At 52.2% G+C, this 17,015-nt stretch overlaps 7 protein-coding genes across 7 annotated transcripts; 2 read left to right on the plus strand and 5 right to left on the minus strand.

Moving 5' to 3' along the window:
• Positions 1–250: 250 nt before the first annotated feature.
• Positions 251–3,890, minus strand: BO88DRAFT_339143 (Zn(II)2Cys6 transcription factor; the record flags this gene model as incomplete). The annotated part of the gene is made up of 6 exons (XM_025703013.1): positions 251–495; positions 570–888; positions 940–1,102; positions 1,500–2,159; positions 2,225–3,031; positions 3,754–3,890. 6 exons carry the CDS (start codon positions 3,888–3,890, stop codon positions 251–253), a joined length of 2,331 nt encoding a protein of 776 aa, XP_025563168.1.
• Positions 3,891–4,437: 547 nt separating this feature from the next.
• BO88DRAFT_425072 (monocarboxylate transporter) lies at positions 4,438–5,819 on the minus strand (the record flags this gene model as incomplete). The annotated part of the gene is made up of 2 exons (XM_025708799.1): positions 4,438–5,345; positions 5,552–5,819. The coding sequence occupies 2 exons, from the start codon at positions 5,817–5,819 to the stop codon at positions 4,438–4,440; spliced, it is 1,176 nt and encodes a 391-aa protein (XP_025563169.1).
• Positions 5,820–6,611: 792 nt separating this feature from the next.
• Positions 6,612–7,983, minus strand: BO88DRAFT_414609 (polysaccharide lyase family 1 protein; the record flags this gene model as incomplete). Its single annotated transcript, XM_025708175.1, has 5 exons — positions 6,612–6,947; positions 7,004–7,334; positions 7,391–7,516; positions 7,574–7,717; positions 7,781–7,983. 5 exons carry the CDS (start codon positions 7,981–7,983, stop codon positions 6,612–6,614), a joined length of 1,140 nt encoding a protein of 379 aa, XP_025563170.1.
• A 1,561-nt stretch (positions 7,984–9,544) lies between these two features.
• BO88DRAFT_387425 (GNAT family N-acetyltransferase) lies at positions 9,545–10,320 on the plus strand. Its single transcript, XM_025704816.1, has 2 exons — positions 9,545–9,966; positions 10,062–10,320. The coding sequence occupies exons 1-2, from the start codon at positions 9,603–9,605 to the stop codon at positions 10,295–10,297; spliced, it is 600 nt and encodes a 199-aa protein (XP_025563171.1). The 5' UTR covers positions 9,545–9,602; the 3' UTR covers positions 10,298–10,320.
• BO88DRAFT_461610 (uncharacterized protein) lies at positions 10,191–11,789 on the minus strand. The gene is made up of 5 exons (XM_025711166.1): positions 11,536–11,789; positions 11,340–11,436; positions 11,058–11,263; positions 10,859–11,001; positions 10,191–10,791 (listed from the first exon to the last, which is right to left on the minus strand). Exons 1-5 carry the CDS (start codon positions 11,686–11,688, stop codon positions 10,368–10,370), a joined length of 1,023 nt encoding a protein of 340 aa, XP_025563172.1. The 5' UTR covers positions 11,689–11,789; the 3' UTR covers positions 10,191–10,367.
• A 585-nt stretch (positions 11,790–12,374) lies between these two features.
• Positions 12,375–14,376, plus strand: BO88DRAFT_387428 (putative amino acid permease; the record flags this gene model as incomplete). The annotated part of the gene is made up of 7 exons (XM_025704817.1): positions 12,375–12,506; positions 12,563–12,633; positions 12,691–12,804; positions 12,911–13,374; positions 13,441–13,464; positions 13,522–13,847; positions 13,910–14,376. 7 exons carry the CDS (start codon positions 12,375–12,377, stop codon positions 14,342–14,344), a joined length of 1,566 nt encoding a protein of 521 aa, XP_025563173.1. The 3' UTR covers positions 14,345–14,376.
• Positions 14,377–14,476: 100 nt separating this feature from the next.
• On the minus strand, positions 14,477–16,402 carry BO88DRAFT_404471 (DUF4246 domain-containing protein). The gene is made up of 3 exons (XM_025706625.1): positions 16,311–16,402; positions 15,275–16,255; positions 14,477–15,209 (listed from the first exon to the last, which is right to left on the minus strand). The coding sequence occupies exons 1-3, from the start codon at positions 16,359–16,361 to the stop codon at positions 14,613–14,615; spliced, it is 1,629 nt and encodes a 542-aa protein (XP_025563174.1). The 5' UTR covers positions 16,362–16,402; the 3' UTR covers positions 14,477–14,612.
• Between the last annotated feature and the right edge of the window lie 613 nt (positions 16,403–17,015).

Genomic DNA, 17,015 nt, shown 5'->3' on the forward strand with positions numbered 1-17,015 from the left:
GACGCCGGGGTCATTTGCGTCAGCTCACATTCGCTTTCCTGTAGCTTTGGTACTTAGGGACGTAGTCAGTCACCGACCAGGTGCGGGCCCATGATCTTTTAACCAAGTTGAGCACAGTATATCAGCCTTTATCTTCCGGTCATTGTGAAAGTCAATAGACGCACTGGGGGCGCTTTCTGGGGCCTGATCTCGTAAGTTTGCCCCCTCAATGTATCTACAAGACACGCATCATCCTCCGCAGAACTGCTTCCTATTCTTCCAGAACTTCTTTCACTTGTTTTGGGAGATAATAGTTTCTCGCCAGACCAGGCCAAAGAGAGCCATCTAATCTGACTAACCCAAGATTCATGGCCGGACACCCTGTGCTCTGGTTCCGTAAGGTTTGACGCCAAAGGTCCACAAGGCTTTTGGCACGGAGAGCGTAGTCTTTCGTGGGCGCTTGTACAAGCAGTAGCAGTAGGAAATTAGAGACGGTTGCAAATCCGACACGAGACCCTAGCTCGGTCAGTATATCAGCGGCCTAGTGAGTGAGATTTCCACAGACGTTACCCAAAAGGGACGAGACATACATCTATACCAGTAGCTCGACAAGTCACTGGTAGTCATACGCATCACCAGACGAATTACTTTCGCCGCGCAATTATCGGCTGCGCGGAGCACCGCATTTCCCATGCCATTCTCATCGGACATGTCAATGGCCATGGACGGCTCGATCTCCTCGGCGTCGAACAACTGAGCCAGGAGGTCGTTAAATTGGTTCGTAAATTCCGTCGTCTCGAAGTTCTCCTCGAGCAACGGAGGCGGCGCGGCAGAGCGAACCATTGGCCGGAGGAGGGCGCGGAACACAAATACTTCTAGGAGGATGCAGGCAAACCGGAGGCAGTTTGACTGGCAGTATATGCTGTCCATAGTAGTGGGCTGATGATCGGGCTGACGTACCGATACTGGGGAGCTCGCGTACCACTCCTTGAGCTTCTGCAGAAGCGGACGGGCAATTTCCAGCGTTGCATGAAAATCCGGCGATAAACGCTGCGACGCCTTTAGCGTGCTATGGGGGCAGGGGCTGGTCAGTATGGCATAATTTAATACTAGGGAGACGCTACTGCCACACCAGCTAGGCTTCCTCCACACCAGCCTTCGATCATGCCACACCCTCCGGCTACCTAAGAAGGCAAGGTCCGTTCCCTTTAGGGTGTAGCCTCTTTGGTGCCCCTCGCCGCCTTCCCAACTTGGTAGCTTACTTGCCTGAGGTGCTGGAATTCTGTCTTAAGTATAAGTCTCAAAGGTAGCAGGCGGTATGGTTCTGCCCGTAATAGAACCAAGCATCACCTTAAATAGATAGGATCTTACCTTATAAGGTAGGCGGAGGGTGTGGCATCAGCGAAGGCTGGTGTGGAGGAAGCCTAGCTGGTGTGGCAGTAGCGTCTCCCTTACATTACAATCGTAGTTGGGAGACCTACAAAAGGGAGCGTTGTAATTCATCAGCGATGCGCGACAACCGAATGAGTTGCTGGAATGGTTGAGCAGTGAGAACGTCGTGTGAAGAGTGTGAGGGAGACGGAGGTTCCTGCAGGGCCAGGCGCAGACTCTCGGACATCCAGAAATCATCATCGCTCAGATCTGTGGCGTCCCAATCGTCGCTTCCTATGTAAGATGGACGCCCAATAAGCAAGCAACGCCACTTATCTTCGGCGTAGATGGCCCACCAGAGGCGACGACGAATCCTCTTTTCCCATAATGGAAGTCCCATGAGCCGGCAATCCAACTGAAGCCCAAGCGACATGGCAACGCCGACAAGCATGCCCACCAAGGACCAGGTGAAGGGACTATCAGCTACAGCACTTTCAGTGGCGCTGATTGGTCTGTGAAGGTAGAGAATTCCTGCTTGGAGGGTCGAAAGACGGGCAGTGTGGATGTCCCGTAGCAGAAGGTCAAGAACCATGCGCCAGAGCAGATCAGTCGGGGGAGGAGCGTACGCATCGATCAAGCAGAGATAGTTATCAAACTTGGCGAAAGGTTGTGCTGATGCGTAGATTGCAGCCAAAAGACACAAGGGTGTCCTTTGAAGGATACTCTGGTCGGGCACCGTGCCTGCTGCTGCAAGCCCAAAGTGTGACCGCGAAATAATCGGCAGCGTGGGAAAAATAAATTTCATAAAGCTGGAGAGAAAGGCATATCATGTCAACCACAGAGCGCATCAACGGTGGTATTCTTGTCAGCTTACAGCACTACCAATCTCTGGCCACATTCGGGGGGAACAATGTGGTTTAATTGCTCATGTGTGTTCAGTGGGTCTGGCGGAAGCAGCTGAGCCTTGGAAGACTCATAGAGCTGATCTGAAGAGACCAAAAAATGGCAGGGAATCTTCTCGTCAAACGGAACGCCCCCTGCGTTCCGGAAGTGCACTTGGTGGAAAGAGAGGAAGCCTCTGTCGTTGAATTTGCAGTGTCTGAGAAGCCATGGGTCAGATTCGGCTGACGCGCCATTGACCTGGTAGGATACACCCGCCAAACCATCAAGTGTCTGGATGGTCTGATGCGTGTGTCTTTCTTTGAAGGCAGAAGGCGTGTGCGGGCGAGTGCCGCCTGGATCTGCAGAGATTCTCACCGTGTCTAGCTCGAAGAAAGGGATATCGACTGCTTGATGCGCAACTGGGGGATCTTCTTGGTCCACCACCAGATCCTCGGTCGCTTGCAAGTTGCTTGTTGCGACCGGTCGGGTTTTTGGTGAAGGTGGTTTCGGCGGCACAGTGCCCTGACGAGAGTGAGGCCGAGGGCGAGGGCGAAGACGAGTAAAGGAACAATACTGACCCGCAGCTAAACAGCGCTGACAGCTGCCATGATGATCGGCTTCACAGCGTACTTTTCTCCGTCGGCATCCGTCACATGGGGGGTGTCGTTTTGATCTATAGGGGCGAATGGTAGGAGGTGGCGAGCGAGTGTGGAATTGGTGGGGAGTTGTTGGATTCGGTGAATTTGACGCCATGCGACAGTCGGTCGGCCGATGATTTGCGGATTGAAAATGACGTTTTCTTGGAGCAGTACTTTGTAGAAGGTCAGCAACGTCGATAATCGCCGCTGGGGTTTAAAGGGCTACTTAACTAATCCGCCGAAGTCAATTCGACAGCGGCCAAGAACGAGTTGGCCGACAAGTTCGCCGAATGCCTTGTCTGATTCGTTACCCGCCCAAATGACACCGCCGAATGGGTTTGGCCCGAGTGTCGCCGGAAGGCGCACATTACCACCGCCACTATTATTCCTACTACTACTACCACTACTATTACGACAGCTTCACGCCGTTGATGCTGTTATTTCAATCGTATGCTCCTCTCTTTAATTGTTAAAAATACTCCAGTAGGCCAATAGAACGTTAAATTCCACCGAAATCTCGCAATATGGTACTTCAATACCTACCCCCTCCCTCAATCGTCGATCAGCGAAAGGAAAGCATTGAACCGGTCGGTAAGTATATCAAGAATCTCGCATGAAATTCAAGTTGACCATTACCAGCGGTATCCATTCCCCCTACAACAAGATCCAAAGCATTGATCCCCTATTCCGCGTTAGCTCTTGTGTGGCAATTGTAAGGGTTATCGGCTATGTGTGGCGGTGATTCGAGTACCATTGTAGAAATGAGAGTAGGATGGTGTGGAAGCTTCGCAGCTCTCACTATATGTCGGAGGCATGACTGTTTCATCACTGAATGATTGAAGTCAGCAGAGGGTTTCTAACATCGGAGACTTCGGGTGCTCACTTGGTCGTCGGTGTGGCAGTGGATGGTGTACTTTGCTGCGCGTCTCTCTTGCGTGATTCGTCCACCCTGTCCACAGCAGCTGTGGAACGACAAGATAGTCTGGCTTTGAGGCCGGTCACTTTCTGTCTCCAATCCATGATGTGGAGGTAAATATGCAATGCATTGCCCGGTGAGGGTCACAAACAGCACGAGGGACCAGGAATACTTTATATATACCAAATATAAGACCGAGGGGTTATATCTACGGCACTTGCCGTTCAGGCATCAAGCACCTTATCTTTCGGTTCTGCTCCCTCATGCACTGAATCGAAAACCTTTTCGAGCAAGCCACCTGGCTAATTGAGTGGCCGACAGCCGAGATAGTTGCATCCTTCTTGGAAGAGTGCGGCGATGGGGTACCTGCATTTCGCCGATTTCATTTCCTAGAGAAGCATTCTTGGCCTCAATGTTGACTTCGCCGAGGGTTCCCCTCTTAGACTGCTCCTAAGCACAACAACTGTGGTGGTCGCTGCTCTCAATAATTGACGCGAAAAGAGCCATTAACATGAGAATGTAATTTACTTTGATTTTTCTTTATCTAATTATATTGTCGGTGGACCCAGACGCACCCCTACCTGACAAGAGATAGTACATCGTTTGGTGTTTCCGGTAGCACGTATGTGTCCCACTGGTCTATCGCAGGCTTTAGAACTTGGCTTTCACTTTCCAGCCCGCACAAATGCCCCTGGCAACAGCAAAAGCGACCGCGGAGACCGCATACAACACTCCTCCGAAGACAATCATGCCCCAATATTCCCCGTGATTCTGTTGCTGGATAGCACCCGCGATCGGGATGCCCGTCAATGTACCCACACTGACTATCGTAAATGTCGTCCCGCTCCTCTTCCCTAGATCCTCCGTCTTACAGACTTGCGAAATGCACACGGGGGTGAGACTGATAGCAGCACCGCTCCAAAAGCCGAACAATACCGCATAGCAAATTACTGCGGGCATATTCGCCCCTGATGCAAGCCATAATGCCATGGTAAGCGTCGCACAGATGACCGAAGTTCCTACCATCACGTTGAACCTTCCGAGCCGATCTGCTACTAAGCCCGGGAGGAACCGTCCTGGGACAGCGCCTAAATTGAGAAAGATACTTAGCGCGTATGCGAGGGTGTCATCCATGCCAATGTGAACCCCGTAGGATGAGATGTAGGTAATCGGTATGAAGACGGCGAATTCCACTAGGAAGATCGCTATTGTGGTTGCGGCATATTTCTTCTCTCGCAGGGCGCGAAAGTCGACGGATGCGCCAACGCTTTTCTCATTCAGGACCCGTGTTTTCAGCGTCAGACATGATATCAGTAAAAGAACGGCACTGATAAGTGCAATGATACGCATTGCCCAGGGGAAACCAATTCTGGGTGCTGCAAAAAGGATAATAACGGGGAATATGACTCCTCCAATACCCCCGGCAGTGCAGGCGATGCCGGTCGCATATCCGCGTCGCACGTTGAACCAGTGCCCAATGCAGGAAACGGCTGGAATAAAGAGGGCACATGCAGATAGGCCACCAAGGACACTGAATGAGAGGAATATCTGATAGAATTCTATCGCAACAAGTCAGCATTATCTGTACCACTGCTGTACGGACAACATGTGCTCTCAACCTTGGCTGAAACTAAAGCCAATCAGTGCTATAACCATGCCGATTGACCCTGGAAGAATAACATAGCTGGGTCCATAGATATCCAATATTGGTCCTGCTATTTATCAGCAGCCACAAGAATCCAAGGTGATTGGAGACTTTACTAACCGGTTTGCGCGCCAGCAGCATACAAGAAGAAGCTGTACGCGCCAAATATCCAGCCAATGCTGGACTCGGAATAGTCCTGGAGCTGGTGCTTACTCGTCCATGCATGGAGAATACCCAGGCAATTAAGCAATCCCATGGAAGGGATCATCGCACACCATGCTCCAAGCACCACCAACCAGGCTTCGAGTCCGCCTTCGGGATATCCGTGCCGCATCGTAGTTTCAACGATTGTCGGAGGAGACGCAGACTCGTCTGTCTCAGCCTTCATGGCAAGAATAGGGAATGGTATGGTACTTTTGCAAGCGAGACTGGAGAGGAAAATCACTCTGGCATGTATTACGCTGGAGGAATTTCCAACGAAAGCTATCGACCTAATGGGAGACCGAGGTGACTGATTTCGGGTGTCAGTGTAAATATCTTTTAAGAAGCGCAAAATCGGCGATTATTCAATTTATGGACATCTTCCCCGTTCTAGGCCGACTACAAAATGAGCATTCGGAGGTATTTCTTACTACTAGCACTTAGCACACCATGGGTACTTAGCACATCATGGAAGCATGTTGTTGATGACCAACAAACCTCGGTGTGCTCGGTCGGTGATTGGTTATATGTCCGTCTGTGGAGCAGTGCTTCGGCGAAAGGGCAGCTAGACGATTCATCCATCCTAAAGCCCATAACTAATTCTGCCATGCGTTAGACCAGACACTCATGCCGGAGTGACCTATTCTGCCTGGTCGAATCATTCATGTCATCCCCAAATCGGTGACAGATGCGATAGGTGTCCTTCACTTTCCGGTCAAGAGAGAGGTACGTCAATGCTGCTGAGAAAGGCTCTGGCTGCAAGATAACTCTTCTAGATTCCTATTTGGGTATCCATGGTACGTGTATATATTTAGACGGCGGGAGCGATTCATATGGTAATAAAGGCCTTATACATTGTGGCACTCATTTGTTGTGCACTCTAGTCCACTACATCCCAGGCCGGGGCAGTATTTCTGATACTAAACCTAAAATACATATTATGCCATTTCTGCATATGAAAATGTATCTCCGTCCATGCTTATTTTCCCTGGCCAGCATTCTTCATGGTCCACTGGGCAATGTTACCCGGGGGGTGAGCCGTCGCAATGGTCTTGCCAGCGAACTTGCTGATGATGCTAGTGTCAGATCCGGACATGGAGCCGGAGTTACCGAAGGCGTTGAGCTGGCAGGAGCGGCCGAAGACGGAGGCACACTGCTGGTTGGTGTTGGCGTCCGGGGAGCTGAAGAGCTGGCCGCTGATGGGGGTCTCTACCACAGTGTTGACGTCCTGGAAGACATTACCCTCGGCCAGGACGTAGCCACCAGTGCCGATCTCGAAGGCGTGGCCATCGAAGTTGTGGAAGAGGTTGTTCACCTGTCAGCATAGTAGTCAGCAATGTGCAGATGGTACAGGGGGTAAAGACTACATACGGCGTGCAGCAGAGTGTTACCCTGGACCTTGGGCATGCGGCCGCTCAGGTTGTAGAAGTAGTTGCCCTTGAGGGTCACCATGTCGTTGCTGCCGTCCAGGTACACGCCCCAGTAGTGTTGACCGTTGCAGGTGGCAGAGTAGTCGGAACGACCATCGATGAGAGAGTAGGAGATGGTGACGCGGTTGTCGGCGCTGGTGCCCAGGACGATGTGCTGGCGACCAATGCGAGCAGTTGTCACGTGGTCGATCCAGACCAGATCAGAGTCATCGACAGTGATGGCATCACCACCCCAGACATACTTGGGGTTGATGTCGGTGACGGCAATGTTCCTGGTCGTTATTAGCAAGGGTGGATTCACATCCTACGACCGATGGTCCGCACTCACTGGATAATGACGTTCTTGGCGCCGCTGACCACGCGGAGACCCTTGCCCTTGATGACACCCTTGGTGCCCTGTCCAACGATACTCTTGTTGGAGTTGACCGTGATGGGGAGGATACCGGCCTTGTCACTATACGGCTATCAGCATGGCAAGCGTCTGGGCATCAATCGAACGGGGGCAACATACTAAGTCACGGATACCTTGGGGGCGCTGGCCTGGTAGTTGTCGCACCAGCTGTGCAGGTTGATCGCCACCTGGCATTGGGAAGCAGTTCCCCAGGGGGCACATCCGGTGGTAGTCTCGGTACCCTCGGTGCCGGTAAAGTCGAAGCTGAAAGATCAACATATCAGACAATTGTCTACCCCTGTATCCCAAATCAACGGATCGACCTACGTTCTGTCCAGGATAATCACACGAGGCTCATTATCTCCTAGGTAAGAGACCAGCTCATCAGTAGTCGTGGGATAGACGGGGGAAGCGCTGCCACCGCCAGTGACGCCATGAGCAAAACCCTCGGCGGCGCCTACAACGCCAGCGGCACTGACAGCGCTGGCCAGGGATGCCGCGGCAGCAGCGAAAAGCAGCTTGTAGTGCATGTTGGACTGTCAAAGTATAGAAGATATGGAGGAAAACAAAAAGAAAAATCCGAAAGAATGAAGGTCTTGGGTGTTATCAAAGAATGACAGCCTGGAAAGAGTGACAGGCGTGTTAGAGAAAGAAAGGAAGGTGATGTCTTCTTCTGGATGGTATTGGAGAGGAAACGTTTCCAGGTATATATACAAGCTGGAACACATGATGGTGGAGCGGGCAGTCAGACCGGCGCCGTTTGGTCCCCTCAACCATGTTCTGGAATGAGACGAGGGACCCGGGGACAGGACCTGAAATGGATGAGAACCCAATCTATGTGGCTTGGCAGGCAGGTCTTGGTTTCTTCTACCGGAGATTAACCTGTCAGTGGGTGTGGTGGCTTAGGTTTTTACGATGTTAAAGTAGCGCTACTGCTGCCCAGATATCGCCGGACTCGCGGAACCAACATCTCCAATTTCATCTTCTTGGGTCTACGAGTCATGACGTTTATAATGCGAATGGCCGAACAAGTCAGGAATGAAAAGCCTGCGATAAAGCTTGTCTGCCTAGATGCCGTTAAGATGACAGTCGGAATTCTCTTCCCAAGCAGACCTTGGGTTCAGGGCGGACCCGGGAACTCCGGTGAAAAACGAGGTCTGCTTGGCGGAGCATAGGAATGGTGAGAAAGAGGATAGTGGTCCACTTCAGGATGTCTTAGAAGCAATCCGGCTGGCTTCCGAAGGGGGGTGGAGGTTAGGGTCCCATGAACGGCCCTGACCTATATTATTCAAGGCTTGCTTGGTAGAGGGAGAAAAGTGGTACCGGCAGTCTGACAGTGAGACATTGCAAAGAACTGCCCCAAGAGAGGGTTTATTATGTTTTGAGTCCCAGTGGAAATTACTCGACGCCAAGAAGCCTCAAAAGGGATTAGCTTGGAAGTTACGTGATAATGCTCGGTCACGTTATAGTTTGTCTTGTTTGTTTAATTGCTTGGGTCACATGATATATATTGGCTTCATGCCTCAGGCATGACATGTGGCAGCCTGGAATCAGGCATCCATCCACCGCCTCCTCATTTCTCTTCCCTATTTATTCTCCGAGGAGGTCACATCCATCTCCATCCACCATCCCTTGACCATATCTCCCGACGCTTTCCTTGTGAATCACACACTGTTACAAATGGATATATATATTCTTTTTCTCTGCGACCAGTAATTGCTGGACTCCAGATGATGCTTGCACACAATGGTGACCCTGCCAATGTTTAGAGGACGTCAATTCGACGGTGCGTACATTCAAGTACTAACTAAACATGAACTGAGGGAACCAGCAACTGTTGTGTAGCAGTGTCTCTACCAGTAGTGCTACTAAGAAGTGGCGTCGGTGTTAGTTTATGCTCATATCTTGAGTCGTCCATCATTTCAGCCCGCGCTGACTTCCCCACGCTGGCAAAGACGGGGTCTGTTAGTTCCACTAGTACTAGTAGTAACCGTAGTAAATATATATTCCCCCGGGGTCACGCTTACAAGTAGCAGCCGGGTGTAGTAGTAGTTCAATTAACTTCATCATTTCCAATCATCCTTCACATTCCCGACTCCGAACCGAGCAAGCAACTGGTAGTAGCACTACTAGTCCTATCATCATTACCATGTTACAACTCCTCCCCGTTACAGAGGCTGACCTCTCCTCTATGGTCGACTTGTGGTACGACACCTTTGGTGACCCCATCAATCGGCGGCTGTATCCCGATACCCCCGGGGCGCGTTCCTGGCTAGAGGACTACCACCGTGCCAGTCTGCAATCTCCTGATCAACACTATCTTAAAGTTGTCACGGAGAGTACCGGGTCGACCTCTCCCCTCGTAGCATTCGTGAAATGGGACCTCAACACCACCTCTCCAGGTCACCACTTTCCCCCGCGCCATGTCGATTTCGACCAGGTCTTTTGCGACACGTTCTTCGGGGGGCTGGACCAGGCGCGACAGACCATGATGGGCTCGCGCCCGCACTATTGTATGCTCCTTTCCTCGATATTCTGTCTTCTTGCTTCTATTCTCTGACATCCTCGCGCCTGTGGTGATGCGCCCGCTAATGATGACATGTTCCAGATCTGGATGCCCTGATCACCCACCCGGATTATCGCCGGCAGGGAGCGGCATCAATGCTCATCCAGTGGGGATGTGACCGTGCCGATCAGGACGGGATCCCCATCTGGGTGGATTCCAGTCAGGAAGGGGCCCGGATCTACCAGCGATTTGGGTTTCGCGATGTCAGTGTGTCGGGGGTGACTCCGACCGGCGCCATGTCCATGCTGCGGGATCCCGTTGATGGTGATGCCGCGTAGTTGCTAGCAAAGTGTGGGATTCTTCATGTATCTAGCTAACCCGAGTAGTTCTATTACCACCATCGCTCTCTTACAATGGTTCTGGGCCCTTGAGCGGCTGCATCTCAATATACTCGGTTCGTAGACTCCACTCGCGCGTCTGGTGGATCACCAACCCCCCGCTCGCCTCCTCCAGATTCTCCTCGCACTCCCTCGCTCCCCCAGTCGGGATCATGGTAATCTCATCATCTGCCGGATATGGACGCGATCGGGCCTTGAATGGAGGGCCCTCGCTGGTTTCCGACCGCAGATAGGAGCCATCTTTCTGGCCACCCTGACCCCAGCCCGTGTTGAAGGCGATCACAAACGGCTTTAGGCAGGGCACCGTCGCCGCCATGAGACTGCTGTGCAGGAGTACTTCGGTGGCGACCACCACATTCGATATGCCCAGCAGCATATTGTTCAACCCAACCCGGTTGAGGTAACATTGGCGCACAATGATAAGGGCGACAATCCTTGCCAGCGGTCAGCTAATGTGGCCTAGCCATATACGCGGCAACAACAGGCAATGAGTGTACGTACAAAATTCGAGTGCCAAAGGCACCTATCACCCCAGCCTTTTGAGTTCGACGCATCTGCACTCCCCACACCAAACGAATACTCAGGCCCACCAGAAGGGCCTCTGTGATCACATCGAACGCTGTCATGGCACGCCATCCCGTAACCTGGCTCTCTTAGCATGTATTCTGGTCATCATCCGAATGTGGCAAAGGCAACTGACGAAAGAGTGGCATTGCGTGAGATTCCATGGCTGAGAAGGTTCACATTGAAGTCCTACTGCAAGAAGCGAAGCGAGGAACCAGAGGACGAGTACCGCGAGGCCCACAGTGCAGAGTCGTATATAGGCGCCTTCTCGGCCCAGGCGCCGAAGAAGGAGGCAGACAGATACTTTGGAGGCGCCATGGCTAGCGAGGAACAGGAGATCGGCTGTATACAAAGCCTGTCATGATAACCCCGAGTCAGTAACCAAGACAAATGACGCATCCCGATGAGAAGGTAGAACTTGCCTTCATGGCACCCTCTTCGTCGGTCGGATTGATTCGTCCCAGACCCTGCGATACACCCTTCATAATAGCGCCCACATTCCCAATTCCTATCGCCTGTCTCATTGAGATCGATCAATTCAGGCATTCCGAGCGGCAATGAGGTCAGGGTTACTTACTCCACCGATCCAGACTACGACATCATCCGATCCAGACTACGACATCATCCGATCCAGCTGGTCCGTTCATGGCAACCCTCATATAGACCCGGAACAAGGACACCAGCACCATCCAAGACATGAACAGCGTTGCGGCGATGACGATCACCCCGCTGCGGTCCGTCGGGCTGATCCCATAAGGCGCCGCCATGTGTCGACGGGGTGAGGCTTGAGGGGATTCGGGACGATGGACAGAGGCATTGCTGAGGCTCTCAACCTGCCGGGACTTACTTTATAATATATCAGGCGCTTCAGAGGACAGGGAAGTGATTCCTAGGATCAACAGGTACCCTGGTCGGAATGTCGACTGGGGAGGACAAGAGGGTGAAACAGGCTCAGAAGCGACCACACCCAAATTTTCCGCCTGGACGTCGGTCGGAAATGAAAGCCAGACGACATTTTTCCATCCGATCCCGGTTCTCAGTGTTACGACTACTCTATATTAGGCCTGACGTGGCCAGGGTTTAGGGAAGGATGGCTACGGTGCTGACTGGCGGTGACCAGCCCTCCTTTGGTAAGGCTGGGATGAGGGCACAACCAACTGACAGGGATCACGGTCCCTCGTCTGAGAGGATAATAACCTGTCAGTTGGACGATGTAACGGCGGGTTACAGTCTAACCGGGGTCCCTGGCAAGTGCTTCGGCGGTGCCATCTCTAGCTTGGGGACTAATGCTGCTAACTGCTGCTAGTCTTGCGAGCCACGGCAGAGAGGACCGTGACGCTGCATCTGTCCCACGTATTGATTAACCCTCCGATCCCCCCTTCATCTTTTTGGCAGCCGAAACTTTTGTTCAATCTTATCGAGCAATACATGTCAAGCAAAGACAAATCTTATGATGTGGCTGGAGAAAGGGAGTAAGTCGGCCTACACCACTGCGCCGGAGGAGGGCTCTTTGCCCTCCACCAAGGGCGGAACCACTCAAGATGGCCGCGATATGTGGCGTGTGGGACGCGACCAGGAGTTGAATGTGAGTAGACATTTGAGAGGTGGCTCCAATTTCGGCTCCCTAGCTGACTGGCACAGCGCAATTTTCGATTCCTCTCGGTGCTGGGTTTCAGCGCCGTGCTGATGTGCACCTGGGAGGCAGTGTTATTGTAAGTCAATATCATACGAAGAAGGCAATCCTAAAATAGGTACTGATGATTGAATAGCGGTGCCTCATACGGCTTGACAGATGGAGGAAAAGGTGGAATGATTTACACCTACCTCGGTGTCCTCTGCGGATTCAGTTTCGTAATTCTCTCCATGGCGGAGATGGCATCCATGTGTGATAACCCTCGAACACCGAGCTTCTCTTTCCTATCTTTTTATTCTGGGGCTTTGATGATGGTAGCTGTTCCTAGAAAGCGGCTGTTGACTTTGGATAAATAGGGCCCCAACCTCCGGCGGACAATACCACTGGGTGTCCGAGTTCGCCCCGCCCAGTTGCCAGTGCCTGTTGAGTTATATCACTGGCTGGGTATGCGTGCTCGGATGGCATACGGGCATTGCTGGCTGTAGCTACACCGTAGCAAACATGCTAGTTGGCCTCTTAGCAATCAAATACCCAGATTCCTACGAATATAAGCCGTGGCATGTCACGTTGTTGGTGATTGCAGTGGCGTTCGCTGCACTGCTCTTCAACACGCTGTTGGCACAGAAGCTGCCGCTAATCGAGGGGATCATTTTGATTGTCCACTGCTTTGGATTCTTTGGCATATTGATTCCACTGTGGGTGCTGTCTCCGTCGGTTCCACCATCAGACGTCTTTGGATCTTTTGTCGACCGTGGCGGATGGGGGAGCAACGGCCTGTCTTGCTTGGTCGGGGTGGTTGGACCAATCTATGCTTTGATCGGTACGTCGCAGATGCCAGAATAAAAAATTTATACTACGCCTTGAAGCAATGCTAATTTGTAGGCAGGCCCTGACTCGGCGGTACATATGTGTATGACCCTCCTGACGGGACAAGTTTCCCTTGATGACAGACTAACCATATAAGAAGCCGAGGAAATCCGCGATGCATCACGCGTGCTACCCCTAGGCATGGTTTGGACGCTTATCTTGAATGGCGCCACCGGGTTCGTCATGATCGTTACATTTGCCTTTTGTGTGGGAGACATCGACAAGGTCATGGCTTCCACGACCGGCTTTGCCTTCATTCAGGTGTTCCTAAACTCGACTGGCTCAGTGCCCGCAGCAACGGGGATGACGGTGGTGATCATGATCATGCAGTTCTGCGCCACGATCAGCAACGTAGCCACCACTTCGCGACAGATCTACTCATTCGCTCGTGACAAGGGCGTTCCATTTTCCAGTTTCTTTTCTCAGGTGGCGTTCCCTGGTGCTGCACCATTCCTGGCGGATCATATCGGACTAACCCTATAGATTAGGTTAACACGACATTCACCGTACCACTGAACGCTCTCTGCGTCAGCTTGGTGATTGTTTCCCTTCTGTCCTTGATTAACATCGGATCCTCCGTGGCCTTCAACGCCATCATGTCACTAGGAACAGCGGCCCTGCTTTCATCCTACCTCATCTCCATCAGTTGCGTGCGGCTACGACGGTGGCGCAAGCAGCCTCTCCCACCGGCCCGTTGGAGCATGGGTCGGTTCACGCCCTTCGTTGATACGGTGTCCCTCTTGGTGTTGATTGTCGTCTTCGTCTTTACCTTCTTTCCCCTGACAAACGATACTGCACCGTCTGAATTTAACTGGGCCATTGTCATTTTTGGCGCCGTCGTGGTGTTTGCCTTGGTGTATTATGCTCTCTATGCCCGGAAGGTGTACAAGGGGCCGGTGACGCGGGTGCGGGTGGCACAATAATGGGTATACAGACAGGGGCGGGTGGACGATTGAGAGACAAGAGGGTGTAAATGGTAACATGTAAAACCAAAAGTAGATGAATTTGTGCAAATGGCCGTTACAACCGAAGTGAAGAGCTTGGCACCTTAGCCACTCCGGTGCCTGTATCAGTTACACTTTTTTACAGCGCGGAGGCGAACGATCCTTTGAATTCGAGGTGGAAAACACCACCATTTAGAATGGCTGGCTATTATCGACTGAGCTATCCTGCGTCGACCTAACAGAGCTCTCAATGCTCACAAAGTGAAAAGTCGCCTCTTTCAAATCCGTCATTTTGCGGCCCTTGTTTGGCTCGTCTCTCGTCCATCAGCGCTACCCGGTATTCCCGGGCTTCCTCCAGGGTCATGGCAAGCGCGGGGATGTTATCAGACACCATCTGCTGTAGTTCAGCCGGTAATTTCGGCGCAAGCACCTGCTGAATCGCATCCCGTCTCTCGCGGTCCCAGGTCTCTTGCTGCGGTGGTACATTTGCAGTGGAGATGATGCGCCGATGCGGGTCCACCAAGAACAGCGCCAGGATCTTGCGATGGCCCGGCCGCGAGCGGTCTGCCAGGGCAAAGGGTGACACCCGATGCTGCACTATATTGGGAAACGTAAGTAGTCGCCCTTCGCGACAGACCACGCTGCCAAGGTGCTGGGTGATCTGGGATTCCCCATTTCCGCTCACGTCGGGACCAAAGCCATAGACTGCGTGGATGAATTCATGTCGATCTTGGTCGTAATCCACATCGTACAGAGACCCAGCCCGTTGACGGAAGGAAAGCGTGCTTTCAGTGATGTTATGGCTGTCGTAATAGTAGATGGCTGTCGCACAGATGCGTTCATTCTAGTCCGAATATATGTTAGTGGATTCAAAAGATCCCCGTGAATCCGGAAAATTGGAATGCTTACTAGCTGTCCCTCGAGGTGCCATGTTCCTCCCTCATAATCTGGCCGCTCCGGAGTGAGTTCAATGTTAGCCAGTTTTACGATCACTTGCAGCCCCGTCTCGTGGAAAGACTGTCGCAAGTCCACCCATCCTTTCCAGGAGGGCTCGGGGGGTCTGAAGCGGCCTGGCTCCGGAAGAGCAATGGGACGAGCCTTTTCCCACGCATTATAGCGCTCTGAAAACTCCTCACTGTCCGAGTCCTCATCTTCCTCGGGCTTCGGTTCTGGGTCAGGGTGTAGCAGATAAGACACCCCGTGGTAGGGAATGCGCTCGTTTCCTTCTTCCCGAACCTGCGTCAAGCTGTGTTCCCAGAGCGGAATGGCCGCATCAATGATTTGCTCCACCACGCGGTAGAGGGGCCCATGCTCTGTCGGGTGCAGGTTGTTGATGTACGAGACAATGCGACAGCCACTTTCTGTGCCCAATTCTACATCGCAGGGCAGCCATTGAAATTGTCGGCTGAACGCGCGCATTTGCTCCACCTGCCATCTTCTGTACGGAGTGTTTGCCTCGGCGGATGGCCTGGCCTCTTCCTCCGACGGAACGGGCACGACCACTCCTTGACCAATACTGCCGAGACTGTTGTCCGACGTGATCAAACGATCGGGTAGAATGCGCGTGCGCCCATAAACCAGAGGAAAGAGCGAAGGGTGAACGAGGTCGACAACTTTCTGGTCTGAGCCGGGGTGGTAGTCCTTTTCATGGGCGGGTATGTTCTCGAGGGGCGCAACGGCTTGCTGCAAGGCCGTTTGGAGTTCCTTCGAAACCGCTGTGTCGGAGCGGACGACCCCGACATCGAATATCGAAAGCAGGCCTTCTTTCTGAAGGTTTCGAGCTTTCCATTGGAGTTCTATGATGATATAGTCCATCATTTGGGGAGTCACGTCTTGACCGGATGCCAGCACCTCCGTCCGCCATCGTGACGTGATGCCTTCGTCGAACACCTTTTCTGCATCAGTCGAATGGCAAGTCTCAATGAATCGTGAGAAGTGGTCATACCTTACGCCACCATTCGGGCTTCTCCGAGATCGTATTCATGACCTGCATCATGATTATTTCACGCTGAGTGCTTAGATGGCTGCAGAGTACGCCTTTAGTTTCGCCCATTTTGCTGGCTGATACGTAGCAATTCGGGGAGTCTTACCCAACGTAGCCATCATTGATATCTCCATAGTCTAATGCGTTGGGGAAAAGCTCCGTTTCCTATGACGAACGAAGTGTTATGTTCTGCCCCGGGCACCATGTGGCGGGGATGACAGGTATTTACCTTGGGCTGCCAGTTCAAGGGAAGGTTGAATCCTGGCAGTTTGATGGGTGAACTAGGCTTCGAACCCATATTGGCCCCGTGTATTGTTTGCTTGATGTCTGACGGAGTGAGGGAGGGATACATATTGTATTATATAGAGTGAGTCACTAATCAGAAGGTCTAGGCAGCCGTCCCGTTAGGCAGACCTCGGCGACTAAGGCAACTAAGTCACTAGTAACTACTTAGGTTGTTGCCTGTGCGCTAAAGAAACATGGCTGTGGCGTTAAGGTCCCTTGTGTCTCGCTGTCCCACTCTATGCGAAAACAGCGCCGCGCCCTACATCAATGATTTATCCTGAGTCGGAACAGTCCGTTATTGCATTATATTCACCGTGCCCGGCTATCGTGGAATGAGGTATGAGAAGACCATGGAAGAAATGCGGGAGATGGGCTGCGACT

The sequence above is a fragment of the Aspergillus vadensis genome (genome assembly GCF_003184925.1).
Source record: "Aspergillus vadensis CBS 113365 unplaced genomic scaffold BO88scaffold_10, whole genome shotgun sequence".
NCBI lineage: Eukaryota > Fungi > Ascomycota > Eurotiomycetes > Eurotiales > Aspergillaceae > Aspergillus > Aspergillus vadensis.

Excerpts from the sequence above, each read along its gene's own strand:
- BO88DRAFT_387425 (XM_025704816.1), top strand. The coding sequence starts at position 9,603 with ATGTTACAACTCCTCCCCGTTACAGAGGCTGACCTCTCCTCTATGGTC. Across the intron at positions 9,967-10,061 it reads GGGCTCGCGCCCGCACTATT|ATCTGGATGCCCTGATCACC; the intron begins GTATGCTCCTTT and ends GACATGTTCCAG.
- BO88DRAFT_461610 (XM_025711166.1), bottom strand. The coding sequence starts at position 11,688 with ATGGCGGCGCCTTATGGGATCAGCCCGACGGACCGCAGCGGGGTGATC. Across the intron at positions 11,264-11,339 it reads AGAGGGTGCCATGAAGGCAA|CCGATCTCCTGTTCCTCGCT; the intron begins GTTCTACCTTCT and ends CTTTGTATACAG. Across the intron at positions 11,002-11,057 it reads TCACGCAATGCCACTCTTTC|GTTACGGGATGGCGTGCCAT; the intron begins GTCAGTTGCCTT and ends TAAGAGAGCCAG.
- BO88DRAFT_404471 (XM_025706625.1), bottom strand. The coding sequence starts at position 16,361 with ATGATGCAGGTCATGAATACGATCTCGGAGAAGCCCGAATGGTGGCGT. Across the intron at positions 16,256-16,310 it reads AGCCCGAATGGTGGCGTAAG|GTGTTCGACGAAGGCATCAC; the intron begins GTATGACCACTT and ends GATGCAGAAAAG. Across the intron at positions 15,210-15,274 it reads GGCACCTCGAGGGACAGCTA|AATGAACGCATCTGTGCGAC; the intron begins GTAAGCATTCCA and ends TATTCGGACTAG.